At 40.8% G+C, this 27,641-nt stretch overlaps 1 protein-coding gene across 1 annotated transcript; it reads right to left on the reverse strand.

Moving 5' to 3' along the window:
• Nucleotides 1-883: 883 nt before the first annotated feature.
• Nucleotides 884-26,117, reverse strand: lmo1 (LIM domain only 1). Its single transcript, XM_019276390.2, has 4 exons — nucleotides 25,085-26,117; nucleotides 10,817-11,030; nucleotides 2,928-3,053; nucleotides 884-1,548 (listed from the first exon to the last, which is right to left on the reverse strand). Exons 1-4 carry the CDS (start codon nucleotides 25,104-25,106, stop codon nucleotides 1,443-1,445), a joined length of 468 nt encoding a protein of 155 aa, XP_019131935.1. The 5' UTR covers nucleotides 25,107-26,117; the 3' UTR covers nucleotides 884-1,442.
• Between the last annotated feature and the right edge of the window lie 1,524 nt (nucleotides 26,118-27,641).

Consider the following 27,641-nt stretch of genomic DNA (forward strand, 5'->3'; position numbering starts at 1 on the left):
TTTAGATAAATCAGGGCACCAGCTTCTGCTCTGATAAACTGTGACGGACATTTTCTCTTTTTTTGCCTTTTGCGCACTAATGAATCAGGAATCAGAAGATTAATAAATAAAATGTCTTATAATAAACTAATTGTTGCAAATTGCTCAGCTTCTTGTGGCCCAAAGCCAAATAAACTATAAATTACCAGCAGAATAATAATTTGAATATTGTTATTGTGGTTTTATAAAGAAGTCAATCAGATCTGTGGAATATGATGACAGGTAATCATTGTGCTGCCTAATTAATAGATACGGGTGCTTATTACCTGGATCGTGTTATTTACGCCAAATACTCTTCAAAGTATTCAAATACGGTATAATTAATTAAGTAGCCAGTGTCAAAATAAAATGATTACTTGATAAATTTCTACAACTACATGTAACAAGTGAGGTCATTGACATTAATCATCACGTGAGGATCTGCTGTATATTTCACAGCTCAACCACACTGGGTATATTTTTTCCTCTTATAATCAAATAACAGTGTCACAGAGCTCCATTAACAAAGTCTTTTGGGAAAAGTACTTTTTAATACAGCTCTGCACCTCTGTTGCTGATGAGTTTGAATGAGCTCGAACTCAATGAGCATTTATTTTCTCGCTAATTTATTTGCTGTTGCATTTTATTTCCAGGCCAATTCGCCTTCATAATCAGATGGCAATTAGTGAAGCATGAGCGTACAGCTCATCTTAACTCACTTCCTTTCATGACACCTGCACGTTCACAACAACACAGTTTGGAGAAGCAATCTTTTATTCCAAATAAAATCTTATTTAGTTCATTTTAAACAGCATTTCTAATTCCATCAGAACTCTGCAAAATGTAATAAAACTTGTTTTGTTGCATCATGTTTTGAAGAAAGACTTCAGATATTTTCTTTCTCTTGCAAGGCTTTTTTCTAGAACTGCAGTTTCTGGAGTCATGATTACATATCAACACGTGGGCCAAGCTCCTCCAACAACTTTGGTTTTGGTACAAGAGAAAAAACTCACTATGAACATTTAAGAATCTTTAATTCACACTAGTAATAAAATTGCATTACATTTCATAAAATAAATGTTCCAGTTTATATATACAGAGAAAACAGACTGTACATACCCTCCAATGAACCATTTCTAAAAGGAAAATAAAACAAACCGGAAACAAATTTCACAAAACATACAAGCAATACAGTGCTCAGCTAAGCAGGCACAACTGTACATCAAAATTTGTAACTGCTCAGTGTTGGGGGTGTGGGAGGGGCAAAAAGTTGAACATTTACAATAAAGTCCTTAGGGACTGATAAAGGGGTCTTAAAAAGTATTGCAGGCAAGCAGACAGACGCTTGTCTTTTTCCAAGTGCAGCAGAACATCCATCTCGTGTGTAAAGTGTGGAGCCGATTGTTGCTGCCACGAGGTTCCAACTATTGAACCTGTGTCTCAAAGCTCCCATTCAGCTGGCCCTCCTCATAGTCCATTTGACACAAAATCATGTTGTTTTTTAGGAAAAACTTGTCCCCCACGCAAAACCTGAAAGACAAACAGAAGGCAAAACTGTTGTTAAAAGCACAAAGACAAATATTGTTGGCATTATAAGAAAGTGTAGTGTGTTGTGTGTGTGCATGTGTGTGTGTGTTGACTGGCTCTACTCTGCTCTGGCTGTGAAAATGCTGCATTCAAGATCAGCAGGCGATGACGATTCTGTTTGATTGCACACATTTCGGTTGGAAGTGTTTTACCTGACGCTCGCTTACACTGTGCCTCGTCAGATTCGGTTTTGATCATAAAGTGTGCGGCTTCAAATAAAAGTAGATTAAAAACCCTATCATTTCAAAGCAAGCAGACATGAGCGCTGGCACCCAATGAAAGACGGGTCAACTCTCTGCGGCCTGGCAAAAAGGCGCTGGCACCACAAGAGTTTCCAAGGAAACTCTGCCACGGGGTTAGCTTTTAACACACCAGTTTGGTTCCAGTGCTCGAGAATGTTTTTTCCTCTTAAGTAAATTGAAGAGGGAAAATAACACATAGCAGCTTGCCCTGCTGATGTTCTCCTCTATACTGATGTTTGTTTGTGTGACACACTGGAGACCGCTCCGTAACGTGACTGAAGGGGAGTGAAGATAAGAATATAACCGAGCATGGCTTGGCTTTAGTAATGAGCCAGGCTGGTTAAACAGCCATGGCAATAGTGTGCCAGATGAGACCTGGCTTCATGTCTGCCAGCTGAGAAGAGAGACTGCAGTCATAATTCCCTTACAGCAGGTGTTCACTATGGTAACTGAATCTGGCCTGCAGAAGGTTAATGGGCTTGTGCTGTGTGGAAGAACAGGGTCACAGCACCCCTGACAAGCATGCAAAGGACGTTCTGCTCCCAGAGTGGTGCCATTACTGACAGTATATTAATGGGAAAAAGCAATATTTGGGTATGTCATATTCTATGTGGATCATACCATAGGTTTTGTGCTCATTCCAATTTCATAAAAGGTCCTATCATTAAGGAAACACTGTTGCACACCTGTATAGGTGTGTTCTCCCTGATGCAGCAACACTCCTTTATTTTTGTAGCTTGCACACATAAATACAACAACTCATTTTACATCCCTGTGCCTTTAAGGCTTCCAGAGCTAGCCACAAATAAGGACAAACTGCTGGTAGTGTGTCAACAACAGAAAATAATTAGCAGAGTATTATAAATGCAACACAGCAACCTTTATTCTTATAAAACACGACAATCCATAGCTTTTTTTTACCGACTTGTTCAGCGGTCTGTAATAACATAATAAGACTAAAAACCTCTGCTGTACCTCGACAGCTTCTAATATTTAAGCTATTGGCCATTTTAACACCCCATTCATGTTTTGTTTTTTTTAAAGGCGATGTTGTTGTGCCGTTATGATCCCCATTCTTACCTCTGGTTACAAAGCTGGCAGGCAAAACAGTCCAAATGGTAAACATTATCTCTGGCTCTCATCACCATTTCAAAGGCTGGGATCAGTTTACTGCAGGCTGCACAGTTCCCCGTTGTACCAAAGAGCCTGAAAGACAGAGGAGCACAGACAGAGATTAACCCACCTTCCCTTTACCTTGATGCAGTAAAAGAGCAAACAAAAACGTAATGACAGCGAGAACAATAGCAGAAATAAAATGCTGCAATGGGAAGGGAAAAGAGGGCAAAATTGAAATACGTTGGATGCAATGTGCAAATCTTTCTTGGCACCCAGTTTGTTTTTTTGTTAATGAGTCACAAACATAGATCTTAATTCTTGGCTAATGATCTAATTAAAATGATCACATGGTTTTAATCTCCTTCTTCAAAGAATTTTGCCCCCACCCACTTGCACATTACAAAAGCAATAAAAACAGATCTTAAACAAAGCATTTGAATTGTTGAAACTTTTCTTCTTTCATAACTAAAATACCTAATGAGCCTATCTCCAACCAAAGCCAGCTGGATTGTTACACACAAGAGGATACGTTCTGTAATGTAGTCGTGAGTTCAAAAGATTTTCTGTTGCGAGGATTCTGGCTCAATCCCTTCTCTCTACTTCTCACTCGTCTTCTGCTTCCATTCAGAGACGAGCCTGAGACAACGATGTAATGGGAGATGTAACCTTGAACAGTTAACTAAATGTTTTGCAGTGAGCAGACTCGCTGCTCAAACCTCGCCGCTGCTTGTTTAGACTTATTAGATAGGAGCCAGATGATAAAGGTCACAAACAGAGCAAGGAGGCACTGGAGTAGATCTCTTTTCTGCTCAAAGCAAAGGAACCTCAAATGCTTTTTTTCCCCCCCTAGTCAGATTTACATTTTCATTTTCCAAGCGCCTGCCCCTATGTTTAATTTGGAGATTCTGGAGCACAGATAGATTTATATATTCTGCAGGAGGAGAAGGGCCGTTTCACAGCTTTGCAAGAAGGGATAAGGCAACAGCAGATTGCCAATCCAACAGTATGTTAAACACTTTTTCTCCCAAAGTTGTAGGGCTCAGACAGAGGAGCCACAGTGTTGATATTCTGCCTCGTTTATGCTAGTCCTATTCAGTTGCTTTCACCTTGTTAAAGAAAACGTCTATCCAGCAGGCCTGCTTCTAATAAGGGGCCACTGCCCCACAGGAGCGGGAGAGACAGAAACTGAGGGAAAAAGGTTGTTATGTTCAATGAGAGGGATTCATGCGGTGTTAAACAGAGACATTGTTACAACTGGTTACTGTTTCAGTAAATACTACATGTTCTCATACAGTAGACATCTGCCACCCACGGGGCACTCTATAACACAAATAAGTTGTTTTTTTCCCCCCATAGAGACCTTTTTAAAAAACAGTTTTCCCTTTTCCAAACATCTAAAAAATTCTCACACATTCAGTATTGATCCAAAAATTGACCACACATCAGTTCTCCAGAAATTGGCCTTGTTTCCTTTGCAGCACTGTATATAGGATTCCCAGACAACACATACTGGTAACTCTGATATATATCTTCTTTTTTTTTACTATTCACCAAAAAGTCCCTATTGGATTGCCTTGCACCTCCTGTGTCGCCATGACAGTCTCTATACTGGACTGAAGGGTCACACAATGATGTCTTTTTCTCTCCCTCAGGGAAACGAGGCTATAAAAGAGCCCAGAAAGCCTCGGCCACTTACAGAGCCTGACATGCACATACCTGGAACAGCTAGTAGGATTATTCTAACCCATCTCCATTACACCCCGCTGGGCTGCAGACATGGTGCTCACTTGATACATACAGGTTGTGAAAACGCTTGGCAGGGGAGCTCCACTTGCTGCCTACACGAAGTTCTACCTTCAGTCAAAGCAGTGTGTGACACCTGTGGCTAGTTTAGAGCTTTTTACCTAATAAATATAACATAATAAATATATATATATTTTTACAAACAACACCAAAATACTGTGGATATAACCTTTTTAACCATTTATTATGCAATGGATCACTTTTGAGGCTCTCACCTATGCCAAGCTGTTTACAGATGCAACCCCAGCTACTCAAGGAATGCTGCATTTATACTTCAAATAAAAACAATAAGAGAATAAGAACTTGACTATTAAAATAAAAAAATAAAAAAACAGTTTTAACTGTCCTAATGGTCAGTCTAACAGATTTACTCACAGTTACTCAGGTACAACTCAGCCTGCAAAAATTTCCTATAAGGAATAAACTGACCTCTGTGTGTAAAATTGGATTTTTGCGGATCTTTAGGAACTATGCAGTAGACAATGCCACCAAGGTAATACACATGAGGCCAGATTTACTCAGGCGTTTGTGCCTGTTTTTCAAGTGTAGATGTGACGCATTCTACCTCAGACACGTGCTGTATATCAAGCAGATGCACTAGGCTGGTTTGTGTGTCATTTGTGTGAGTGTTAGTGCTAGGTTTGCCTCTCCCTCCGTCATCCAAATAACAGGGGGAGAGATGTTAACAGAGGACGATTGCATATTCCGCTGGATTTACTAAGGTCACAATATTTGTGACTATCCCAATTAATAGGAACAAAAGTTAAGCAATGAGACTACTAAACACATTTTCTTCTTAAAATAGTGTAACACAAAGAAATAGTGTTTTGTGTTCATTAAACTTGAATTTAAAGTTAAGCCTTGATGAACTGTAAAGTCACTACAGGCTGCAACTAAACTTTTCCTGGTTTAGTTACACATTAAGTGTGCGTTTGGGTGCATTTACACTTCTTCTTAATGAGCTGTTGTTTTAGTAAATCAGATGCTGAATTCACACAGACTTGCAAACTCAAAATGAACATTTTGAACAATGAACACCATTTTCTTGGTAAATCTGAGCCTTAATGTGTGCTGAGACTGTTGTCTTTAGAAAATAGTTGGTTAATTTCTTTGATTAGCCAGCCAAAAAGAAGATAAAAGTATTTTGCTACGAGCACTGAAAAATAAAGTACCAGCACAGCGTGGTAAATTCTCTTAACTCATCCACTTCCTTTATGCTAATCTATCTGCTTTGTGACTTACTATAACAGACAGAAATTTGGCATATCTTCACCATAACATGAAGAGTTGGGGTGTAAGAGAGTGCACTGAATATGGCTGCATCCCATTTGCACAGTTCTTCCGCCAACAGTTGATGTGTCTGGGTTATAATGTGGCATCAACATACGGCTTAATTAGGGCTCCTCGTGCTAAAATGAGATTACGGCATGAGAGAACTGTTCAAACACATTACGCTCTTCTCTTTCTGCTCCTCTGGAACTAAAAGCAACAGGAGTTGAACCACCACTGCAGCAGTCTCATGAGTAACAGCTGAAGTGGAGCTACGCACAGCACCCCGGAACATAATCAAGAGGCAAATGCAAAGGTGAAAAGATTTGATGTCAGCCGAGAGAAGGCACCAAAGATCAGGCACAAAAAGGTCCAACCAAGCAAAGTAACCAATGAAGACTGCAGTGTTACATGGAATATTTAAAGATTCTGGGAAGTACCCATTCATAGTATGCACAGTATGTTGTATATATACACACAAGAAATCTACGTTAATATGCCTCACAGCCCTGAAACATTGCTTTGAAAGAACATGCACCGTGGATTAGCTTTGAAAAATATTAATTCATTTCATTTATAATAGACTTTTTGTTTGAATAGACTATTTTCTGCAAAATTCCCACGTATTGTTCTGACACATGTCCTGTATTGTAGGAGTGCAGTGGCTCATGCACTTCAATTTCCCTGGTCATTTGGATTAAATAAATCAATATTCTCAAAAGGAAAGTGGGGGAAAATTCAACATCAACATTTTCAGCCTTTCTACTCGAACAGAGGGTGATGGGGGTGAGTTTCTGGAAAAATATGAGCCGTTCTTAATACGTTTTGTCGATCAATCATCAACATTGTAAGGGCACAAAAAGTGCTCTTTTAAAATAGATGCTGCTGTGGTTTATTTAAACGGATTGGAGGGTTGATTTGGATTGTTCCCCACAACCTGTGAGACATTCTGGCATGGATTTCTGAACAGGGTAGTGCCATATGAAGAAAAACAGGCTGTTTATTGGATTGGAGTTTAGGAATTTTATCATCTGTGTTCAAATATTATATGACCTCTTTTACAGAGTTAGTTATAGGTAGTAGCTTGTAGGCCTGCAACTACAGTTGCTGCTATAGTTTTGAAGTAAAAAATGTCAATTATAATTTCACAGAGCTAAAGGTGACTTCTAATATCTTGTTTCCTGACAACAGTCCATCGTATTTAGTTCATTATAATGTATAACAAAGTAAAGCAGCAAGTTCCTTTATTTGAGAAAATAAAATCAAAGAATGTTCTAAAACAATTTCATCATAATAACAGCTGTTTAAGTTTGTGTTCTTTTAATTAATTAGCAAACTCATTCAGCTCTAAGAGTTAGTAGTAGTAGTAGTAGTAGTAGTAGTAGTAGTAGTTACTCTGGTCTATACTCTAAATGTTGATTAGTATGACATGTATTTTTATGTAAAGTTCCAGCAAAGTATAAATCATATATTTTTAGTTGCTGGAAATAATCAATATGCCTTATGGACTATAGGCAGCAAGGATACTACTTGCTGCCCAGAGTCCTTAAAGCAGGAGCACTGTCATACTGCGTACTGCTCTAAAGAGCTCTTATTTAGCAGGTAAAATTTTGACTTTGCTGATGTGGGTTGTTTGGGAGCAGAGTTGGATGGCAGGAATGCAAAGAAGCTCGGCTCTCCTTCCTCCGTTATTGAGTTATTACAATGGGTCTTTAGAGAAAATAGGGCCTTCTTTAGTTCTTTCAACTTGCTGCTTTGCTAACTTCAAACCCTTAAAGCTCCTACAGTGCATCATCTGCCTCTCTGTTTTGCTTCCCTCAGATTGGGCCGTGGCTCTTGAAGTTTTCTACCTGTTCACTGAGCTCTTTGAGACTTCCCAGCTTGCACGGGGGTTTGTCAGATTTCATAAAAGGGAAAGCTGTTAATGCATGCATCGCATGTTCTGACCCTCCCCAGCAGTTGTGTCTTTTTGAAAGTTTAAACTGTTCTGTTCAGATCTATCTTGCCCAGAAAGGAAGAGCAACTGTTACGTGAGGAGAGCGACTGTTTTACTTCCTAAAGTAGTAAAGAGAGGACAGATTTGAAAACGAGTCACATCCAGATGGAGCTATCATATTCCCACTGCTATTTCACCGGCTTGTGGATAACTTATAATGTTCATTATCTTGAAAACGTTTTCCTCTTACAGTTAATTATAGCCCATTTTGATAAGTGGATGACTATTATGTCCTCTCTAATATATGAAATAGAAGATTTAAATGATTTCAGGCTTCAAGTACTGATGATCACACCATGACTAGATTGTCAACTCTCTGATGAAGTCGTACGATCCTGGGCCCTAGACATAAAGGAAACGCCTAATTAATCTATTATTCTCATTTATAACAAAAGACTGTGGGCAGGTTCCCTAAAAAAAAAAAGACGTGAATGTCAGGGACATCAGAAAATGAACGTTTTGTTGCTGTGGTAGTTTGGAGGGCAGGGGAGGACGCTGTTTAAGGTATGTGTGTGTTTTAGTGTTTGTGTGTGTTGAAGTGTAAGATTCAGCAAAGCGTGAGTGCATTCAATAAGTTGCTAATGCCACTGAAGGACAATCACAGATGGAGCTCCTATAATAATTAATGTGAGCATGGCAGGGTTCCAAACCCTGGGAAATAACCAAAGTGTGTTTGATCCGCCCGTTTGTCTTTAATGAAGTGCAGGAGGCTAATTCAGTGCACAGATTTAACTTCATTACTGCAGGTGAGGGAAGCCGTCATCTTACTCCACAGAAAAGAAGGAATGAAAAGGAAACCGGTGCCGGATGGAGACTGCGTCACCCACTTTCAAATACTCTGAAAACTGCCTCCCCTCTATACGCAAGGCAAGGTTTTTAATTTGTTCCATAATAGAATTCATCTCAAGCATCTCTAGCCATTAAGTGTTCTGCATTTGTCGCAGGCTGAAGAGCAGGCGAGTGGGATGGATTTCATTAAGCAATCCGGGGCAAAAGAGGAGCACAGATTTCTCTCCTCCTCCTCTTTCCTTTTTATTCTTAGTTTAGTATTCCTAACTCTTGATTTCATGTGTCATTCTCAGTTTTTCATCCCTGCTATGACCTCTACATCTTACTGGTCTAATGTGCGAGAAAGCTTTTCCTTCTCCCATCCAGTGCCAGTTAGGCACTTAAGGCTTGGGGGTTGGGGTTGCTGTCCTTTCAGCAGATGTATTTTACCAAGTGAAACTCTGAGCTTCATCATTTTTGCCTTCTCTTGGTCATTTGCCCATTTATTATTACCTCATCTGCACCATCTGCCCCTTTTGGGGGCAACATCAGGTCTTCGTGGACCTCTCACTGCATCTTAAAAGCATTAACTGTGGGTGGGAACTGATGGATGGTAATGGCCTATCTCAACGTAACGTCCCTAAGCAGCTCTCAAGTGGGCTGCGAGCTTCTTGCAGGTCAGAGGGAGAGCTGAGATATAAGGGAGATGTCATGGAGATCCATGAGTGAGGTAGGAAGATTAAGGTTCTTCGCTTTGCTTTGGACTTTTTGAAAATGATACAAAAGGACACATGATGTTTTATATTTCTTCTTTAAAATTAGAATAACGAACTGATACAAACCTAGCGGGTAGCAATAAAAACTGGAAGCATCAGTGAGGCAGTAAAGGGACAAGGGAAAGGGAATGGGGGAGGACAGCACAGGACAGGGAGTTTAAGGAGGGGGGGCCTAGGGCACTGGCATCCCTAAGTCGGCCCCGGGGGGATTCCCTCTCAGATAAATGGTAGGCCCTCATTGGGAATGTGACTTAACGCCCAGGAAATGGTCATGTTTAATTTAACAAGCAGATGGCAGGGGCATCTGAAGGGGGGGTACACACAGAGCCAAACACACTGATGATGAAGCAACAAGCCTGCCTGGAGGTTTCTCGCAGCCTACAGCTCTGCTGCAACTGAGCGCCAGTCTACTCCATGACACGAGTCCTCTGTGTTCGTGTAAACACAGAGAAAAAGATGAAAATATGAAAAATCAACTCCGCAAAAACAAACATAGTAGAGTAAAAAAAAATATCTACCAAAACAAGACTGAGAACAAATAACTTCAAACACGGTAACAGCAGTGCCTGTAACATACAGATACCTTTAATAAGACCAAACAACTATTTTGGTGGCAGCCGCAGTGACACTGTTTGACTAGATCTTTTAACGTATAGTGCAATTGTGAATTATATTGAATTTAATGCCTTAAAATGAGGTAAAAATAGTTGATAATAGGTAGAAATCACTAGCATCAAAGCCACAAACAGGGTGCGATTATATACTTTTCGGATGTCGACATTACCAGATGACATTTTTAAATATGCCGTGACTTTGCATTTTGTATTCAGGAGGAAGTTTTACAGTATTTAGAGTGAAAAATAAGGAGCACACTGCTCCTAAAATGCCCCAAATGTTCTCTTTCTTTCTGCCTGTGTGCTCTCCTTGTGTTGAAGCTTCCCAAAATAACATAACTTTCTGCTATCTGCATACCGTAAGAGAATATGACAACAACAAACTCTCAACGTATTAGGTTTAGCCGCGATGAAGTTAAACACAGAGGAATCTTGTGCATGATTTCTATTGATTTCAGCTGTGTTTCTGTGAATTCGAGCCACACAGCAAACACACACTGACAAACCAAAGCAAACTGTACCATGAGGTTAGGAAGATCCTTTCATGTCACACAGCTCTTGGAATGGCATGGCTTTTGTGTTTGTGTTTGTGTTTGTGGAGAGAGGTGATTGTGTGTCTGTTCTTGCCTCAGGTAGTCCCTGCGACAGAGGATGAGGTTGGCTTTCGTATAGAGGGTGGAGCCCACCTCCCCCAGGCGGCAGTCACAGCAGGCACATTTGAGACAGTCCTCATGCCAGTATTTGTCCAGGGCCTTGAGCAGGTAGCGGTCTTTAATCTTGCGATTGCAGCCAGCACACCCCTTCTGTTTCCCTTTGGGCTGGACGGAGAGCATCGGCACACCTGTAGTGATAAGGAGACAAACAGCCATGCGTGATTTACGGCCCGGGAACACGAGTGACTTTTCATGTTCTCTTTTTGATAAGCCCGCTGCTTCTCGAGGCGTCTAAGCCTGGCCTCGCGCACGGCCACAGCACACTGCCTACCTGCTTCATATGCATTAAAGAAAACATTCTTCCATGTAGATAGGCACACAGGTCACATTGGACTACAAAGCCCTGACTTCCTTGTTCCACTAAGAACATGCTGTAATACAAAAGTTACATGATGACTTGCAGCAGGTTTCACAAGAAGGGGCATGTCTTGTGTATTTCTGAAGGGACACAATGTTTATTTTGCTTACTGTGGTATTTACAGCTAGCTGTGTAGTGCATTATTTACCTACCATTTCATCAGAGCCCATTTCACTCAACTGTCCACAGCTGTAAAAGCTCCTCATGGGCTTTGTTTGGTATAGATTAACATTAACCTTTTAAAAAGCCTCTGACCACAAAAACGTTGCTACCAGACCCCAGTGAGATATGTTATGGCCTAAGTGCCTTTTAGCATACACTCACTCTGTGTGTTACGTACACACACACACACACACAGGGACAGACACACACACATGCATTTGCGTACACAAACCACAAACACACACACAGTGTTCTTTACTCAGAGCATTACAGCCTTTCCTCCTTTTACACTATCTGTACTCATGTGTCTGCAACAAGAGAGACTAAGTTACCAAACTCACAAATTGCCCTGCTGTCACGCAGGTCCCCTTTAAGCACGCCTTTTAGCCTCCTAAAGGACAAATAAAGTCCATTTAATAACTGCACTAAACACTAATAGTCTATGTGTGGTTGACATTTGTGTTTGGACTAAAAGCCCCCCTCAGGCCACTGGTGGTACAGAGGCAGGGGCGCGCAGCTCCCCTCTGTAGCACTAACAGGTCTGCCACAGCTGAAAGCACAAGACAACAGCTCTTAAGACACTCTCTCACACACTGAGCTATTGATCCGTCTAAAAGAACACACAGTGGACGCCACTTGCCACTCTACTTTCAAAACACATTTCTCTCTCTCTCCCACAAAAAAAGAGAAAGACTGGACACTCTGCATCGCAGGGGGTTAGGTCTGCATTTTGTATGTGCGGGTATCTATAAAGAGCAATTTTAAAGGCACGTTATACCGACTTTAATACAAAATGTCACAGTTGTTGCTTGCACTTTAAGGACACAGTCAGGTACATTTTGTCCGGACCAGATAAAGTTTTTATTTCCAATTCTTTAGCAGCAAAGTATGCAGAATTGCAGCACTGTAATGTTAAGTGTGAATGGGGTCATTGTGTAGTTAGAGCTGCCATTTTACAGTAACTTCTGTGGCTGTCTCAGTGATAAACACAACCTCAGCTGGTAACAAGGGACTGCTTCACTCTGTGCACTGTTTTTCTCCGCTAAGCCTGTCAAGTTCGTTCTCTTTCACAAAAACCTTCTACCACTTTTCAAAGGATTCTTTGGAATGGAAAAGCATATTCTCTCTCTCTCCCTTCCTGTCTCTCTATCATTCACACATACACACACACACACATGTATCTGTGCACCTAAACTGACTCCTAAAGTATCTTATTGGATCCAGATTTGCTCAGCAATTTTTGGCCATCCACACATCAATAATGCTATGAATGTAATGTAATTAGCATTTCCCCTTTTAAAAAAGAGGTGAAAGAAATAGGAGAGCTTGTTAGTCAAATTTATGGCTTTGGTTTATATGTCAGTAAGTGCTCCGGTGGTGTTGAGCCATCTTATTTCTTTATCAGAAGTGGAAAGGAGAGGCTTATTGGTTCAGTGCTGGCGATGGGAGCCATCAATTAGTGTTCTGCCTGCCCTCCAGCTCCCTCACCTCCCTCCCTCCCCAAAACAGGCCCCTTGAAGCTGGCACATTAGGATCACAAAACCTGCTATAAATACCAATGTTCAGTGTAAATGAAGCTAAAAAGCTTCAAACTTAAGCCACACCGGCTAAGGGTGGACTCTTCTACCTGCATTTCATGGCTTGTTAGGGGAGCTCTCTGCAGGTACTGTATGCCAACAGTGCTCGCCTGACAGACTTCTACAGAACTAAAAACAGTCTTAATGAGAGGGGGAAAATGACTGTGTGTGTGTGTTGTGTGTGTGTGCCCGTGCGCCTGTGTACATGTGTATGAGTGTGTGTGTGCGTCAGAGCTTGTGCAAAGAGGGAAAAAAAAAAGCAGTTGCTGCAATTCCCTCGGGGATCACAAAAATCTTTAATTTGCGTTTTATGACACCTAATTAGTTATTCTACTCAAAATCTTTGCTTTAAATAAGAGAACTAATTATACAAAAAGGTCGTTCCTCCACCTCCAGAGAACTAGTCCTAATTGGTTGAGACCACCACCCACAACACACTCCTTAAACATATCACGTGTGTGTTTTACATCACGTTTGAAAAGGCCAAAGCTTAACCCATCCTGGAATTGTTGTATGCTGCTTACCCTCTCTGTTGGATGCACACTTTGTTTTAAAACCCTGCTCAGCATCATCAAAGTGACAACACTCTCTGTGTCCTAGTGCGACTCAGGTTCTGTGTTCGCAGTCTTGTTTTCGTCTTGACGTGCATGTCTTCATGCATACGTCCTGGTCCTTCAGGCCTGACTGTAATAGAGACGTCTCAATGGGGAAATGCCTTAATGTCTGCCAGAAACCCAGTATGAACATTCAACTGATGCCTCTATCTTGAAGCAGGGAACAAACATGGATTTGATGTTTTCTACTAAAGCAGCCTCTGGAAAACTGCTTTAAGCAGCAGTGTAGCAAGCACTAGCTCAAACCTACTAAACAAAGAGCAGTGACAGAAAAAAAAATTGAGTGTGTAAAGTAAATGTCTTTTCAATTCCCTTAATGCCATGAGACATTTTCTTGCACCTGTCACCACTCCCGGCGCTATGTGAAACTGTGGAGTAGAACAGAACCTCCAATGCGTGCCACCTCCCAGAAAGAAAAGCTGCATTATGAAAGGAAGTAGCAGACTAGGAGGCAGCCTCCACTTAATCCAATCCATTTAACAGATACAAGTGCCACTGACCTTCCAGTGTCATTTGATGTCACCAAAAGCATGCCTCTCCACATCACGATTCATTCTTCAACAAGGATGCATTTTGCCCCTCAAAGTGGAGAGACAGCACTTGCCCTGCCAAATATCCTTCCTGAGAAGGAATTTAATTTGCCATTAGTACTGTGTGTAAAGGCCTGTCATCTTTCCCCTCTTCCATCCATCCACTTTCTTAAGATTGTATCTTTCAAGAATATGTACAGTTACTTTTTCTCAGCCAAAGCAGTCTGTCAGAGCATGTATTTTCCATTATAGAGATAGCATCCGATTTCTATGTTACCCCATTTAGACTTCCGTCTTTACAGCTATCAAAAAATCACATCAGTCTGCTAACCTTTTTTTTTTTTAATATATATATATTTAAGGTTTTAAAAGAAAATGTGCTGTTTGGAGCACTTGATGTTTGATATTGGAGAAATACAATTATCACATAAACTAACATTTCCTCAGACTAAACAAGAAAGATGATTTGCCCCGCACCACACACCTTTCCCCCCCATCGTCATCGCTAATATGTTGCTATTTTTGAAACAGGTGCTTGGATATTACGCTGCATACTTTAATGCATACATACAGGTTTCCTATGAGTCCCTGAGCCGTCAGCCATTCGGCGTCACGTCATGCGGACTAAAGGAAGATTGGTTATTGCCTTGGCATTAGCTGCTGTAGGTGAATCATAACAGTAATTCATCTGCCACCGTTACTCTCTGTATATTTCTGCTCTCTCTATTCTTACATAGGGCTACCATAAACATCATAAGTTTCATTTCACACAGCCCACTATGATGTATTTAGCTAGCTTGTTTTATTCGACCAACACTCCAAAACCCAAAGATATTCAGTTTATTGTTATATATGACAAAGAAAAGACTCAAATCCTGATATATGAGAGGCGGAATATTTAATACTTTTGTATCTAATTGAGTTTCAAAATAGTCTAAAGTGTCGTCTTCAAATTGCTTGTTTTGTTCAACTAACATTCGAAAAATTGCAGCCAGCAAATGTTTGCTTGATAAACGACTGAATTCAATTTTCAAAATAGTTGCCAAATAATTTTAATATTAATCGAATAGCATATTATTCGACTGATCATTTTGGTACTAGTGTCATGTACCCACAGCAAATTCATGGCATCCTTTACTATGCTAACACACGCATGATCGCAGTTGAACATCTGCTCTCACAGGCACTCAGCCTTAATGGCAGAGGGGATAGTTACAACTGATTCTGTGTTTTTTTTTCTTCTTTTGATCAATTAAAAGCATTGACGCCATGGGGCGATGCAGACTTTGCTGGTTCACGGGGAGGTAAAGGATCTTGATGAGAATCGCTCAGCCTTCCTGACACATGGGGAAGGGAAGGGCTTTCAATGAGGTGGAAGCTGGGCCTGGGTGGGCCTCCTCTCAGGGGCCCCTATAATTCCAACTCCCAGCTGCAGCAAATAAGAGTGTTAGCCACCAGCGTGGTGAACACATAGGGCGGGTATGCTCAGGGATATTATATACAACGCTACCAAATGATTGCATTTAGCTGAAGTGTATCTGTCATCGTCACCATCATCATCACAAGTCAGTAAAATAACATTCTAATAACCTATGATCTATAAACTACTGTATGACTGGATGAATCATCATGAATTAATTCTATTACATTACATTACATTAATTCTATTTATATTATATTATATTATATTATATTATATTATATTATATTATCCCTCCTATAGATGGAAAGAGTTAAAACAATATAGAATTGTTGGTAACATATTACCAAAACTCTTAGTAAGTCTACAGTTTCAACAGTACAGTGGCTGAATTACGCTCCGCTCTTTTATTTTTCAGCCATCACTGTAAATGCCGTGGCCATGGCAATCCCAAATAAAATTTGTCCTCAGGCCAGGGTGTCTGCCACTAAGGTTAATAGGGATCTCATGCAGATGTCTTGCCATTGTGTGCATGAATCAGCCCCTTTCATTCAGCTTCCGTCATCGCTGTAATTGAGCCCATAGACACGTTTCTCTATTGCCAAGACAAAATACAAGACATCTGGTAATAATATCAGCTGGAATACACATGCCAAATGAAAGCAGACTGATGAGTGTATTCTGAAAGATAAGCAAAATAAAGACCACTGATTCACTGTGTGATTCATGTTCCTGTCCTTACCCGGAGCATATGCAAGTAGTAAAAGAAAAGATATGCATGAACACACACACACACACACACACACACACACAGAGAAACACACAGAGACACACACTCTCTCTCTAGTTTTCTTACAAGGCCCAAGTCAATATTACATTTCATACTGACTTTTTTTTTTTTATAGTTTGCTGTAAGAGCCTTCTATGTTACTGTACGGCGTGCAACATTTCCAGATGGTTGTGTATGAATGCTGGGGTCTGTGAGGTGATTTCTGGGACTGTATGCATGCTATGATTATGACATAATTAACACCCACAGTAAGTGGGAGAGAGCGCAGACAGGGCTGGTGCGGATGAGGAGGGGACTGTTCATTAACAAGATGCACTCTCTCAAACTTTGCAGCTTGCTGTGGCTAATAAGCCCCGGTGAAACGGAGCCCAGCCGTCCCTTGCATTGACCCTGGCACTGCCCAGGATAAGGGAGGGTTTTGTCTCCTGGAATAATTGCTCTTTTCACATGTTACAAGTGTCCTGACCCCCACGGTCGGCAGCCACTTTCCCTACCATAATTACTCCTGATCCGCTCCAAATGAGTCAGCCGCATTAGGGCTGCAATAACACTGGCCCAGCTTCAAGCGCGGCATGGGGAGTCTCAGCAGAGCAGCCTGGAACAGGACTGCCTTTTCTCCCAGCCCACGGTCATTTCCATCACGTCAGAGGTGCATTTCTTACACTTGAAGTCAGCACGAAGGCCCTGGGCCCTTTTCTGAGGCTTACAGAAGGCATTGTTAGCTCCTGGTGCTCACTACTCACTGTGGTTTGGCAGCAGTCTCCATCCCAATTAACGGAAAACTTCATTAGGGTGTTTTTCCACACTTTTCAGCCCCCTATTATTTTTAATTTATTCACATGGGGTTAATTAAAAGAAATGTATCACAGAGATATGCAACAGCTTTCTAATTAAATTCATTGCTGCTTTTTTTTTTTTTTTTAAAGACACGGAACTGGCAGAGTTTCCAAATTATTACAGAAGGCGACTTGTTCCAACACTTGGTTGCTCAGTAGCAGGGTGAGATTAGAGCTCTGCAAGGTAAGCTGTCAACAGCAGAAAGAGAGTGTGAGAGAGCGAGAGATGGGGCAAGAAAATGAGAGTGAGGGAATAAGATGAATGAAGGAGGAGGAGGAGAAGAGACACAGACATTTGTGGTTTTATCATGCAGGGTAACCCCAAATATACCCAAGAGAGCTCTTAAAGAGGGAGGACTGTCAGTGTGTTGACAGAGCAAGGGGAAGATTTTCCAGCCAATCATATGTGAGGGTAATGTTGTGCTTTGTCAGCTGCAGGTCTGAGGTGTTTAGTTCTTAAAACCTGCCATTTTACAATTTTTCATGTAAGTGCAAACTGTCAATAACAGAGAAGGAGCATGCATCTTCATCTACAGTAGGTGCGAGACCAACCGCTGAAAATCCATCTATGCTCAAACGCTATACTTTTAAACTTTGATGGACGAGGCAATCTCATTTGCCACTTCATGATTCCTGCTGGCAAAAAAATAAAAATACAATAAAAAATCAAACCATTAGGCCTGTCACAGCCACCTTCCGCCATCTGGAACAGAATAATGCACAAACACTTTTAGTCCACATTAAAAATGCATTTGGAGAAGAATAAATGTAGCCCTCTAAAGTTTGTGTCACTCATGAGGTCAGTAAGTGATGTTCAAAATCCTCCCCGCTCCCCAGCAATTACTGCACACTTATTATTTCAAAGGATATGCCAGGAGACAGGTGTGCCATTCAGGGTCCTCGGTGTGTGGAAAATGGAGGAGAAGAAGGAACAGCATACTGTGGCGCACTGTGTGAGGCTCTTTAATCTTGAATAATGCAAATTCCCCACAGGGGGCAGTTATTTGGCAGCGCGGGCCTCTAATGTCATTCAACTCCCACACCTGATGGGGTAAATAATGAGGGAGGTTGGCTGGGTGCAGTTGGGGAAGAGGTCTTCATGAAGATTGGGTGTGATGTCATCTGGGATGCTAAACTAAAACGTCTCGTGTAGTGCAGCTACTATCCTAAATCTCACACGAGGGGAATATTGTAGATGACGTCTGATGTTTCATTAAGAAGATGGCTTGCTTTTAATGAATTCCTTTTAACACTTTTATATTACCTCATAATATAAAGACTGGCCCTTTTTCTTCAGGGAGTAATTGGAGTTATCAGCTAAAATCAAATGCCAATTCAACTACAGGCGACTGGTCAAATAAAATGAAATGAAAGAGGTGTGATTGGAAAGAGGAGGGGTGTACGGTCTCAGAAACAAGTTTCAGCTAATGTCGAGTTCAGTGTAGATGTGTGCGGATGGCGCCTGTCATTTGCCCCTGAATGTGTAGTTGCAAACATCATAGTTAAGCACTGATTAAATCACGAACCTGAATATCCAAAACCTAATCTACTAGCTTTAAGAGGAAAAGAAGTACCCCCTTTAATCACAGACTTTAATTAACTATTTAAGATATGATTTACTGAAGGTCATCCAATAAGAGATTAGTCCTCTGCAAGTTAGCTGTTATTTAAGAGAGGGTGCCCCAGGCTTTTCTATTTACCAACAAGATAACTGTAATATCTTAAAGTGTGAAGCCTCCATCCTCCTCTTTTTCTCCAGACTTTGGTACTAAAAAGAAGCTCTTAGAGTCTTTTAATTTTGTTGTGTTTGACTTAAACAAATGCATTTGACATTTCTCTTTGCCAGGAAATAGCAAAGTAAAGGTCATTTTAAGTTGGATTAGAACGTAACATTGTATGTGAATGTGCGTGAAAAACACAACAACTACAATTTATAGGTCTGCAAAATACCAGTTGTCCAGTAACATTAAAGCAACTTGTGATTTAAGTGTTGTAAAGTGCACGTCTCATTATACTGAACAGTATGTTCATCCTGTGAATGCAGATCAGAAATGAGAGATTTCATTACTGTCAACAGTATATCTCTGTCTGAGATGAACAAAAATCAGTAAACTGTCACACTTAAGCCCAAAGCCACCTTTTAACACTCAACCTGAAGAAAATACTGCAAACACAAAACAATAGAGAGCTGCGTTTGGAAGACAATTCCAGTGAAACGAGACTGAAAGTCTCAAAGCCTCACTAGCAGCCCCTAGAGGCCGTGCTGCTCCCTACACAAACAAGAACAAAGTGTCTTTCACTGACCAATCAACACTGCCAACACTGCCACATACTCACACGACCAGGGCCAAAAACAAGTACTCAGCAACAATGATCAGGGTTTTGGCAAATGGGAAATATCGTCGGCAATAATCCCTGCTGGCACTGTGCACTATAGAGAGAATATAGCGTGCCGGTTCATACAGCTGAATTACATTATTCTGATAATACAGTGTTGTATTTCTGCAGGTGTTCACTTCCCCATGTTTGGCATAGACAACTTACAAGGACATGGATGTATGTGAAAATTGTCAATAACTGTCAACTAATATTAATATATTGTAAAAAAAAAATCTTATCAAACCACGATATACACAAACATGCATATATACAGCAGAACCGTGTCTTTCATTTAAATAAATATGCATCAAGGGAGTATTTCAAAAGGGATTAAACAAGACCTGTTTAGCACTGAATGAATAATAGTACATCTTCTTGCTTTAAGCACAAGTAAGCATTAAGAGACATCAGTGCAATTATGATTTGAGTCTCAGTTTACACATGAATAATGCACTGTAGTCATCAAATAAACATATAAACATTCATGTTCCTTCTGGGTCTGAACTCCTTTCAAATATCTAATTTATTCCATTGTTACATTACAATAAAAAAAAGAGCGAGGGTTTTGTGTATCAAAGTATATGGCTGAATGTGTGAGGCAATTTCCTCATAATGTCATTAAATATACATTATGACACATAAAATGGTGTAATGATGTGCATTTAAATATGTAAAGCATGACATCAACTCTGGCAGTGTTGGTTTTGATTTCCACTGAGACGTAACTACACAAAGTGCTCACGTTGCCTTCGGAGTGTAACAGGTGACATTTTATTACTGCAGGTGGAATATTAAAGTTTTTCTTTGCTAACATTTTTCACACTGCACAGATGCCACAGAAACCATAGTTGACACTGTAGCCTTGACATCTGCTCATCTCAAGATCTGTGCTGCATGTCATGCCTCTTTCCCATCTTTCCTTTCTTCTTTACTAAACCTATGATGACAGAATAAAGGAGAAATGATTTTCCAGAGAGCAAAGAATAAGCTTTACAGAGCGTGCCAAACAAATCAGAACAGCGAGCGCACAATAGGTAAACAGGTGAATAAATAACTTCATGTTACAGGTGTTGCAGGAGGTGAAGTTTGTAGAGGCGTCGATCTATGAATGCCTTTTTTTTCCCCCACGTCGACATCATATATTAACAGCATCTTGAGAGAGTCAGCTTTGCAGGGGCAAGTGGCAGCGAGACCTGCTTCCAAAAGGTTCACACTGATGAATAACTCACAGTATACTGCATATGCCTATATGGTCATTCAAGCTGGATTACATGTTGATGATAAATACAGTGGTATTTTTTACACCGGTTAAACGATACATGAGGTTATGGGATGGGTTTTATTTTCTGCAGGCGACAATAGGTTACCATGTGTCGACATTACTTCTGTGCGTGTCTGCATTTGTCTCAGAGCTTGCAATTAAGACCTTAGGTTTCTCCAAGGTGGTTTAAAATAACCATTCAGCTCAACTCCTCAGCATATTTGTGGATTTTGTAAAAGGTTTCATTGTAACATTTGGACTGATTGTCTATATGCCCTTGCAGCTTTTGTTATATTGTCAATTCGGGCCCTCTATCTCTGCAACCTTCACTATTCTTGCACAACAATTCAAAAACATACCAGAAATTCTTCTTGTCATTGGGGTGGGGGGAAATTGAAGTGAACAAAAACAGAGGGTCAGACTTTTGACAGCACAACAGGGACTGTCCGTTCCATCTGATGCATGTGGTAGCCAGACCTTGTGAGAATTTGTATGATAACATGTCTAGCATGTGGCCTCTGGCAATTATGAAAGGGATGCTCTTACAGCTCAAGAGTGCGTAATTGAGTTTGTGTGACTCACTGATGAGTGCAGCCATTTACATCGAAGGCAGGTGGATGCGCTCGCTAACACGTGTCTCTTAAGTCTCAATTCACTCCCTTTGAATTCCGCTAAAATTATGGAGAATGATACGCATCTCGAGCACTCGTACATGTGAAACAATCAGGACTGATAGGGATCTAGAGGTTTAGTGGTGACAGACGAAATTGTCTCCGGTGGGAATTCTGCGTTTGTAAGATCAGAAACAGATTAGACAGAATGAAACACTCACAGCTCAAATGGTATATATGAGATTTTGTGTTAATTTCTTTTTTTAGCTAAACTGAATAAGGAGAACAGCTTGAATATAATATAAATGTTTAAAGCTCTGACAAATGCTACATGTCAATGAAGAGGAGATCGTTATTACTACATCTGTGTCGAGTAACATTCACACTGTAGTGTTTAGGTACTATTTTGCGCATATGTGCATGCCATTCCTGCATACGTTTGTGCACGGGGTTACACTCGTAACTCCTTTGACGATCTATGATTAAGACAAAATTGGAAAAGAGCTATAAAGGTGATGCAGGTGCCTGTAATAAAGCTTTTTCTTTAAAAAAAAAAGAAAAAAAAAGAAAAGAAAGAAAACGGTAGTGACTTATCAAACGAAAGCAATGTTTGTAATATTGTTCAGGGCCCAGAGCACAAAAACCAGACGTAATTTCAATATTTGAAATGGGCAAGTTTAATTTTGAAGTAAGAGCAAACCAATAAGCTGAGAAAATAGCAAATACAGGGGAGCAAATTGCATTCCTTTGGAAAGTGAAAAGACTTAAAGAACATATAAAAGTAATCTCCAACTGGAAATTAGAAATCAACCCTCAGAAACCAAATAACAGAAAAGAAATATTACTGTCCACTTTCTAAATCAATATAACATTGCTACAAGACAGTATTACCATGGTAACACTGGTAAAGAATGAAGCAATTCTTATTATTTCAAAATAAAAACCGGAGCCTGAAGCCCAAGTTTTATTACAGCAGTAGACAGATCACCAGTCTGCATTCATCTGAAGCATTGCTTTTCAATCACATGCTTTATGAATGTACAAATTTCACTGGACAGGATGATAACAGGGTCATAAATTAACAAGCAAAGGTAACCAGAAATTTATCAGTAGCTGGAAGATTTCTCTTCTGCTGAGGTCTGTGAAGAGTATACTGTAATTGTGTGTGTGGACCCACTTTCTTCTCCTGCACTTGGTATGAAGAAGGAGAGAAAATGGCTGAGTTGCTTTTTTTTAACTCTCAAATTAGACGCAAATTGGAACCTTCATATCACAGGGTGGAATAAAATGTTGACACAGAATTGGTGCATGTTGTTGCTATTCATTACCAACTATGACCTGCATATTAGGTCATTTCTGCCTGTATTCCTTTTACAGTCTTTTACGTATATTATAAGTGCATCGTGTGAGAGCACTTGTGAAGACACACAACATGGGTAGGTGGCTACATGCGTGAAGCCAAAGAAATATTTCAGGTTTGATCTTGATGAAAGTGACAACTGACAGCAGAAATGTTACGCTGTATTTTGGACCTTTAATAGACTGATACAGTGGGAACTGATTTGTAACAGGCAGATTTTCTCAATGGAGCTAAGATAAGGGGGTGGGCGGTTGCGGAGGGGTACACGGAGATTCATTTCTGGTTATTGCTTTTGTTGCACAAATTGTTGCAGACTTTTCAAAGAGAAGTCAAAGTTCAAAAACAGTCTGCCAAACAAGCAGCAGCATTATTGTGCTGCCAACTGGGATCGCAGGCTTTGAACAGGAGACCAGACACACTGATGATCTGTTTTATAGGCCACATAAGGACTGAAATATGAACACTTAAGGAGCGCGCACACACACACACACACACACAGACACACACAGACATAATAGTGAATCCATCAAGAGAAACAGACAGCATTCACACACACACACACCCATGTGGCCACCCAAAACACAGGCCCATACCTCCCCTCTCTCTGCATAAACACACATGTATTTGTGCAGGCACTAAGTGGATACATTAGACAAGAAGGTTTGAATTGACAAGCCTATAACTTGAGAGCCAATAAACGCTAAGAGGCACCACAATGAAAGAGACCAGATCCAAGCAGCTCGGTTGACAACCTGGCCAAAATGCTGTAGCTGCTGGTTGGGACCAGCAAATAAAGGGTGAAGCTTTTAGGCAATGAGCAGCAGGTGATCTCAGCTTTTCTGCAAGTCCTAATGCTCCTAAAAGCCACTCTCCCTGGTTCTGTAATTGGGCATCAGTAGTTAATGTAGTATTGACTGCATTACATGCTCCTGTGCATCCTTTCCCACTAATGCCATTTGCATCACCTTGTACATTTACCATATTGCTTAGCCAATAACTGTTAAAAGCAATCTGAATCATGAATCATATAGGGAACTTTTAGCTAGACAGACATCCAAAGGAGACAATTTACAGTTGAGTTAATTTAGGTACATTTGCAGCACAACATGGATTCAGCCAGACAGACCAATTTATGTCTCTGCCGCAATCCTTTTATTGGTTTTTAGACGTGTAAGTGAAAGGATGCTCTGCTAAGAGATATGAAATATCCATTTTCAAACATAAATAATGGGTTACAAATGCATCCATTACTTTTGGAGGAGGTGGAACCCGGGTGCAATTTGCAAACTACTACATACTGTACACACACTCACACACACACACAAATGTGTGTTAGATTAAAGGAGGTTGTCACCGTGCACGTCAGCAGGTGGTATATATATTTTCAAGAAAAAAAAAATACTCATAAAGAAGTGTCAGAAAACAGAAACACTCGGGAGAAACTTGATTTCAGACCACACAGAGCCTTCAGTGCTTTAGTATATGATTTGAATATTATTGTCATGCTGTATAAATGTATTAAAATGCACACACACACACACACACACTGAGCAACCATTTAGAGCTGAAAGTGATAGATGCACTGCATATCTCTACATCAGTTTAATCCAAAATGGGACGTCATTAGAGGCGAGTTTGATTTAAATTAAAATTAATTAGATTGCCTCACCCATTAACCTAAATACAGTGAAATAGATAAGTAATGCAAGTAGGCCTATTTGGATGGAAAGTGAGTGAACGGCGCACGGCGCTATCCATAATTTGCAATCAAGTTAAAAGCACTCTGCTGTCATCTCCCATCCCGTGGTGATGTCAAAGGCTGCCTCGCTAACTTCACAGACGCAAAAAAGCACTTAGAGGAGGAAGGAAAGAAAAGAGGAGCCACATGCACTGCAGCGTCTGTGGAGTATCCTCAAACTCCGGGTTACGCATGAAAAAAAATAAAAAATAAATAAAACGCCACAGACGAACCCGGTTCCAAAATAAAAACATGCCACACTAAACTGCACTTTGAGGGGCGATTTTGTGGTAAAAGTGGCACGTCAACTTCACGATACAAGAAAAGCAGACACAGTATTCAGGTTTTCTCCGCGGAAAAAACACGGACCCTGTCGCGACTAAATGGGGTTGTAGGGGAAAAAAAAGAAAAAAGCGGAGGATGCGGGCGCGCAGGGTCCGGGGGGGTCGACGGGAAACACTTAACGTGTAAAATGTCAGTAGTTTTTTTTTTTTTTTTTTTTTTTATAGCATCCTACGGGTGAGAGCAAGATGTTAGGCTACTCACCCTCTTCCTTGTCCAACACCATCGTCCTGAGGAACGAGGAGTCCTTCCCCGGGCGATCCGTCCTCGGCTCCAGCAGGCTGCACCGCTCGGTCCGCTCAGAGCTTCTCCTGGAAATGGCTTTGAAACGCGCGGTTGACTAGACTACGCCTCGATAAATCAAAACCCTGGAAAGATGAATTGCCGTCTGCACGTTTTTTTTTCTCTTCCCCTTCCTCCCTCTTCTCCCTCCTATCAATAATAATTCATACACGAAATACGGTGATATACGCGGCGAGATCCCCCTATCCGGACTGAACTGTAATGCAAATAAATCGCGATCAAACAGCGTTGGTTGCTCTTGATAAATTCCATGCGAATAATCAGAAAAAAACAGGCAAAACAATGAAAAGCGATATAAATCTAGTGTCGCCTATCTGTAAGTGTGCACACGCGGACGGATCAGGCGCTCAGACTGAACGGCTGAGCTCTTCCTCGCTCTTAATATTCTCTCTTTCTCGTTCTCATTTGCTCCGAAACAGCAACTATATTCAAACAAATCCAATTGCAAATCTGACAACTGCTAAAAGCAAACTCACGCCGCCTCTCTCCCAGTTTGTGTGCCGCGCTCGCCTCGGCTGCTACTGAATAAATGCGCGCAGTTTCCAGAGACCCTCGGATTCCCTTGTTAATTAAATCAATTCATTATGCTCAGATCTGATTAGCAGCCCTTCCCCCCTCTTTGAATCAATTATTCAATACACAAACATAATTGCTTGTGCCAGAGGTGTCTAAGTATTAGCTTATTTAACTCCAAGGACACTAATTACCCCTAGGGCAAGGGAACTTTTCTCATTAATTCTGACAAAACACAAAAGCACAGCTAAGGGAAAGTGTGTGTGTGCGCGCGCGCGTGTGTGTGTAGTGTGTGTGTGTGTGAGTGTGTGTGTGTGTGTGAGTGGTCTGCCTGCCAGTCTGAATGTGCGTAAGAGAGAGAGCAGGAGAGAGCGCGCGCATGCACCTAAGGTTGTATTGATGCACGTGCGCACGGACGCGGGTGCGCGTGTGTCAGAGAGAGAGAGAGAGAGAGAGAGAGAGAGAAAGAGAGACATTGAGAGAGAGTGATGGTGCTCCATCGGTGCCCGGTACAGTTGGAGTAAACATAAAACGCGCTTATTGTTTTTCTTCTGCGTACTTTTTTTTTCTCTTCTCCTGCAGAATTTAATAGAAATAACATCTAATTGTGCTCTATTTAGCACTTAATTAGTGTCCAGACACAGTTATCATACAGGCTGCAGATAAACAGTCGTTTCAAAAGAGACGGCACAACAGATGGGCTGCGTTTTTGATTAGTGGGTAGATAGAAGGTTCAGTTTCGAATCTGGTAATATAATTGTTGCCTGTTATTGCCAAGATGAAAGTGTTGCTGTTTCATGGTGGAGCCTTAAATAGCACCACTTTCACTTGCCCTGCGGAGACTGTTAACCAATTAAGTGTGAGATCCAACAAAGATTAGCCATTTAGGAGAGTGGAGTGGAGTATAGCTACAATAATGCTGGTTCGTCAGCAGCCAGCAGGCTGTCTGTGGTGTGAGCCTGCTCAGTCTGTCCTTGCCTTCTGTTACATTTTGCACCAGATATGATAACCCTACTCTAAGCACATCATTATCATTAGCTGCTCTATAGTCAAAAAAGTGCAATAATAAATCATTGTAAAAATGACTATTCCAGATCAAGGGTTCTTTGATATCTGTGTTAGACTTCTTCTGCAAAGAATTATATCTGTATTTTGAGCTGGAGGTTAAAACTTTGTGTAGAATATGCAAGTTATAATGAGTAAAAATCATCACATCCAACATGGAAGTGCATTTATTTTATGATAAACCACACTGGGCTGGTTTTATCTATTCTGTTTTTACAGTACAGTACATGGACTACACATGCTTTCCTGTTTGATAATTATGCTGCATTTGAAATATCTTTTATAGGCCCTGCTAATGTGATCATGCACCACAAATCTAAGGTATAAAGCTCACTGTACATAGCCCATAGGGGTAATTTCAGTTCTCAGGGTAGCGTGCTGTGGTGAGATTGGGTTGGCCCTGAAATCAATGGGCTGATCCCTCTCTGTCCAGCTTCCTGGCTGACATGCTTGACTTTTCATCTCCACGGTCACATAGATTGATGACTTATGACCGAGAATGTATGTTTGCTGACCTCTAGCAAAGTGAGTGACACATAATTAATCCAATCACACAGAAAACTGGTAAAGGAAAGGGGGAAAGAATGGTTCGGTATCATCGAGGCTTGACTTCAAATCGCTGTTTGACATTTGAATGTGAGGAAAAAAACACTATATATAAAGACCCTTCAGAGAGGTGTGCGACGTGTAATGGATGGAGTTACTACAATAACCTCACTCGTACACCAGGCTTTGGAGTCTACATGTTATACAAAATAATGTTTCAGCAAAGTGTTGCTGATATTTGGTCTTCATTTGAAGTGACAAGCAGTCCAACTCCTGTTTTAACTGCATTAATTATGTGAAGATATGGACAGGTTGCACAGCGGCTCTCAATCAA

The sequence above is a fragment of the Larimichthys crocea genome, chromosome VIII (assembly GCF_000972845.2).
Source record: "Larimichthys crocea isolate SSNF chromosome VIII, L_crocea_2.0, whole genome shotgun sequence".
Classification (NCBI taxonomy): domain Eukaryota; kingdom Metazoa; phylum Chordata; class Actinopteri; family Sciaenidae; genus Larimichthys; species Larimichthys crocea.

What these genes read in the sequence shown, in the direction of transcription:
- lmo1 (XM_019276390.2), bottom strand. Translation starts at nt 25,106, where the DNA reads ATGGTGTTGGACAAGGAAGAGG. An exon ending in GGTGTTGGACAAGGAAGAGG is followed by an intron (nt 11,031 to 25,084) that starts GTGAGTAGCCTA and finishes TTATCACTACAG; the next exon opens with GTGTGCCGATGCTCTCCGTC. An exon ending in TGCCAGCTTTGTAACCAGAG is followed by an intron (nt 1,549 to 2,927) that starts GTAAGAATGGGG and finishes TTTGTCTTTCAG; the next exon opens with GTTTTGCGTGGGGGACAAGT.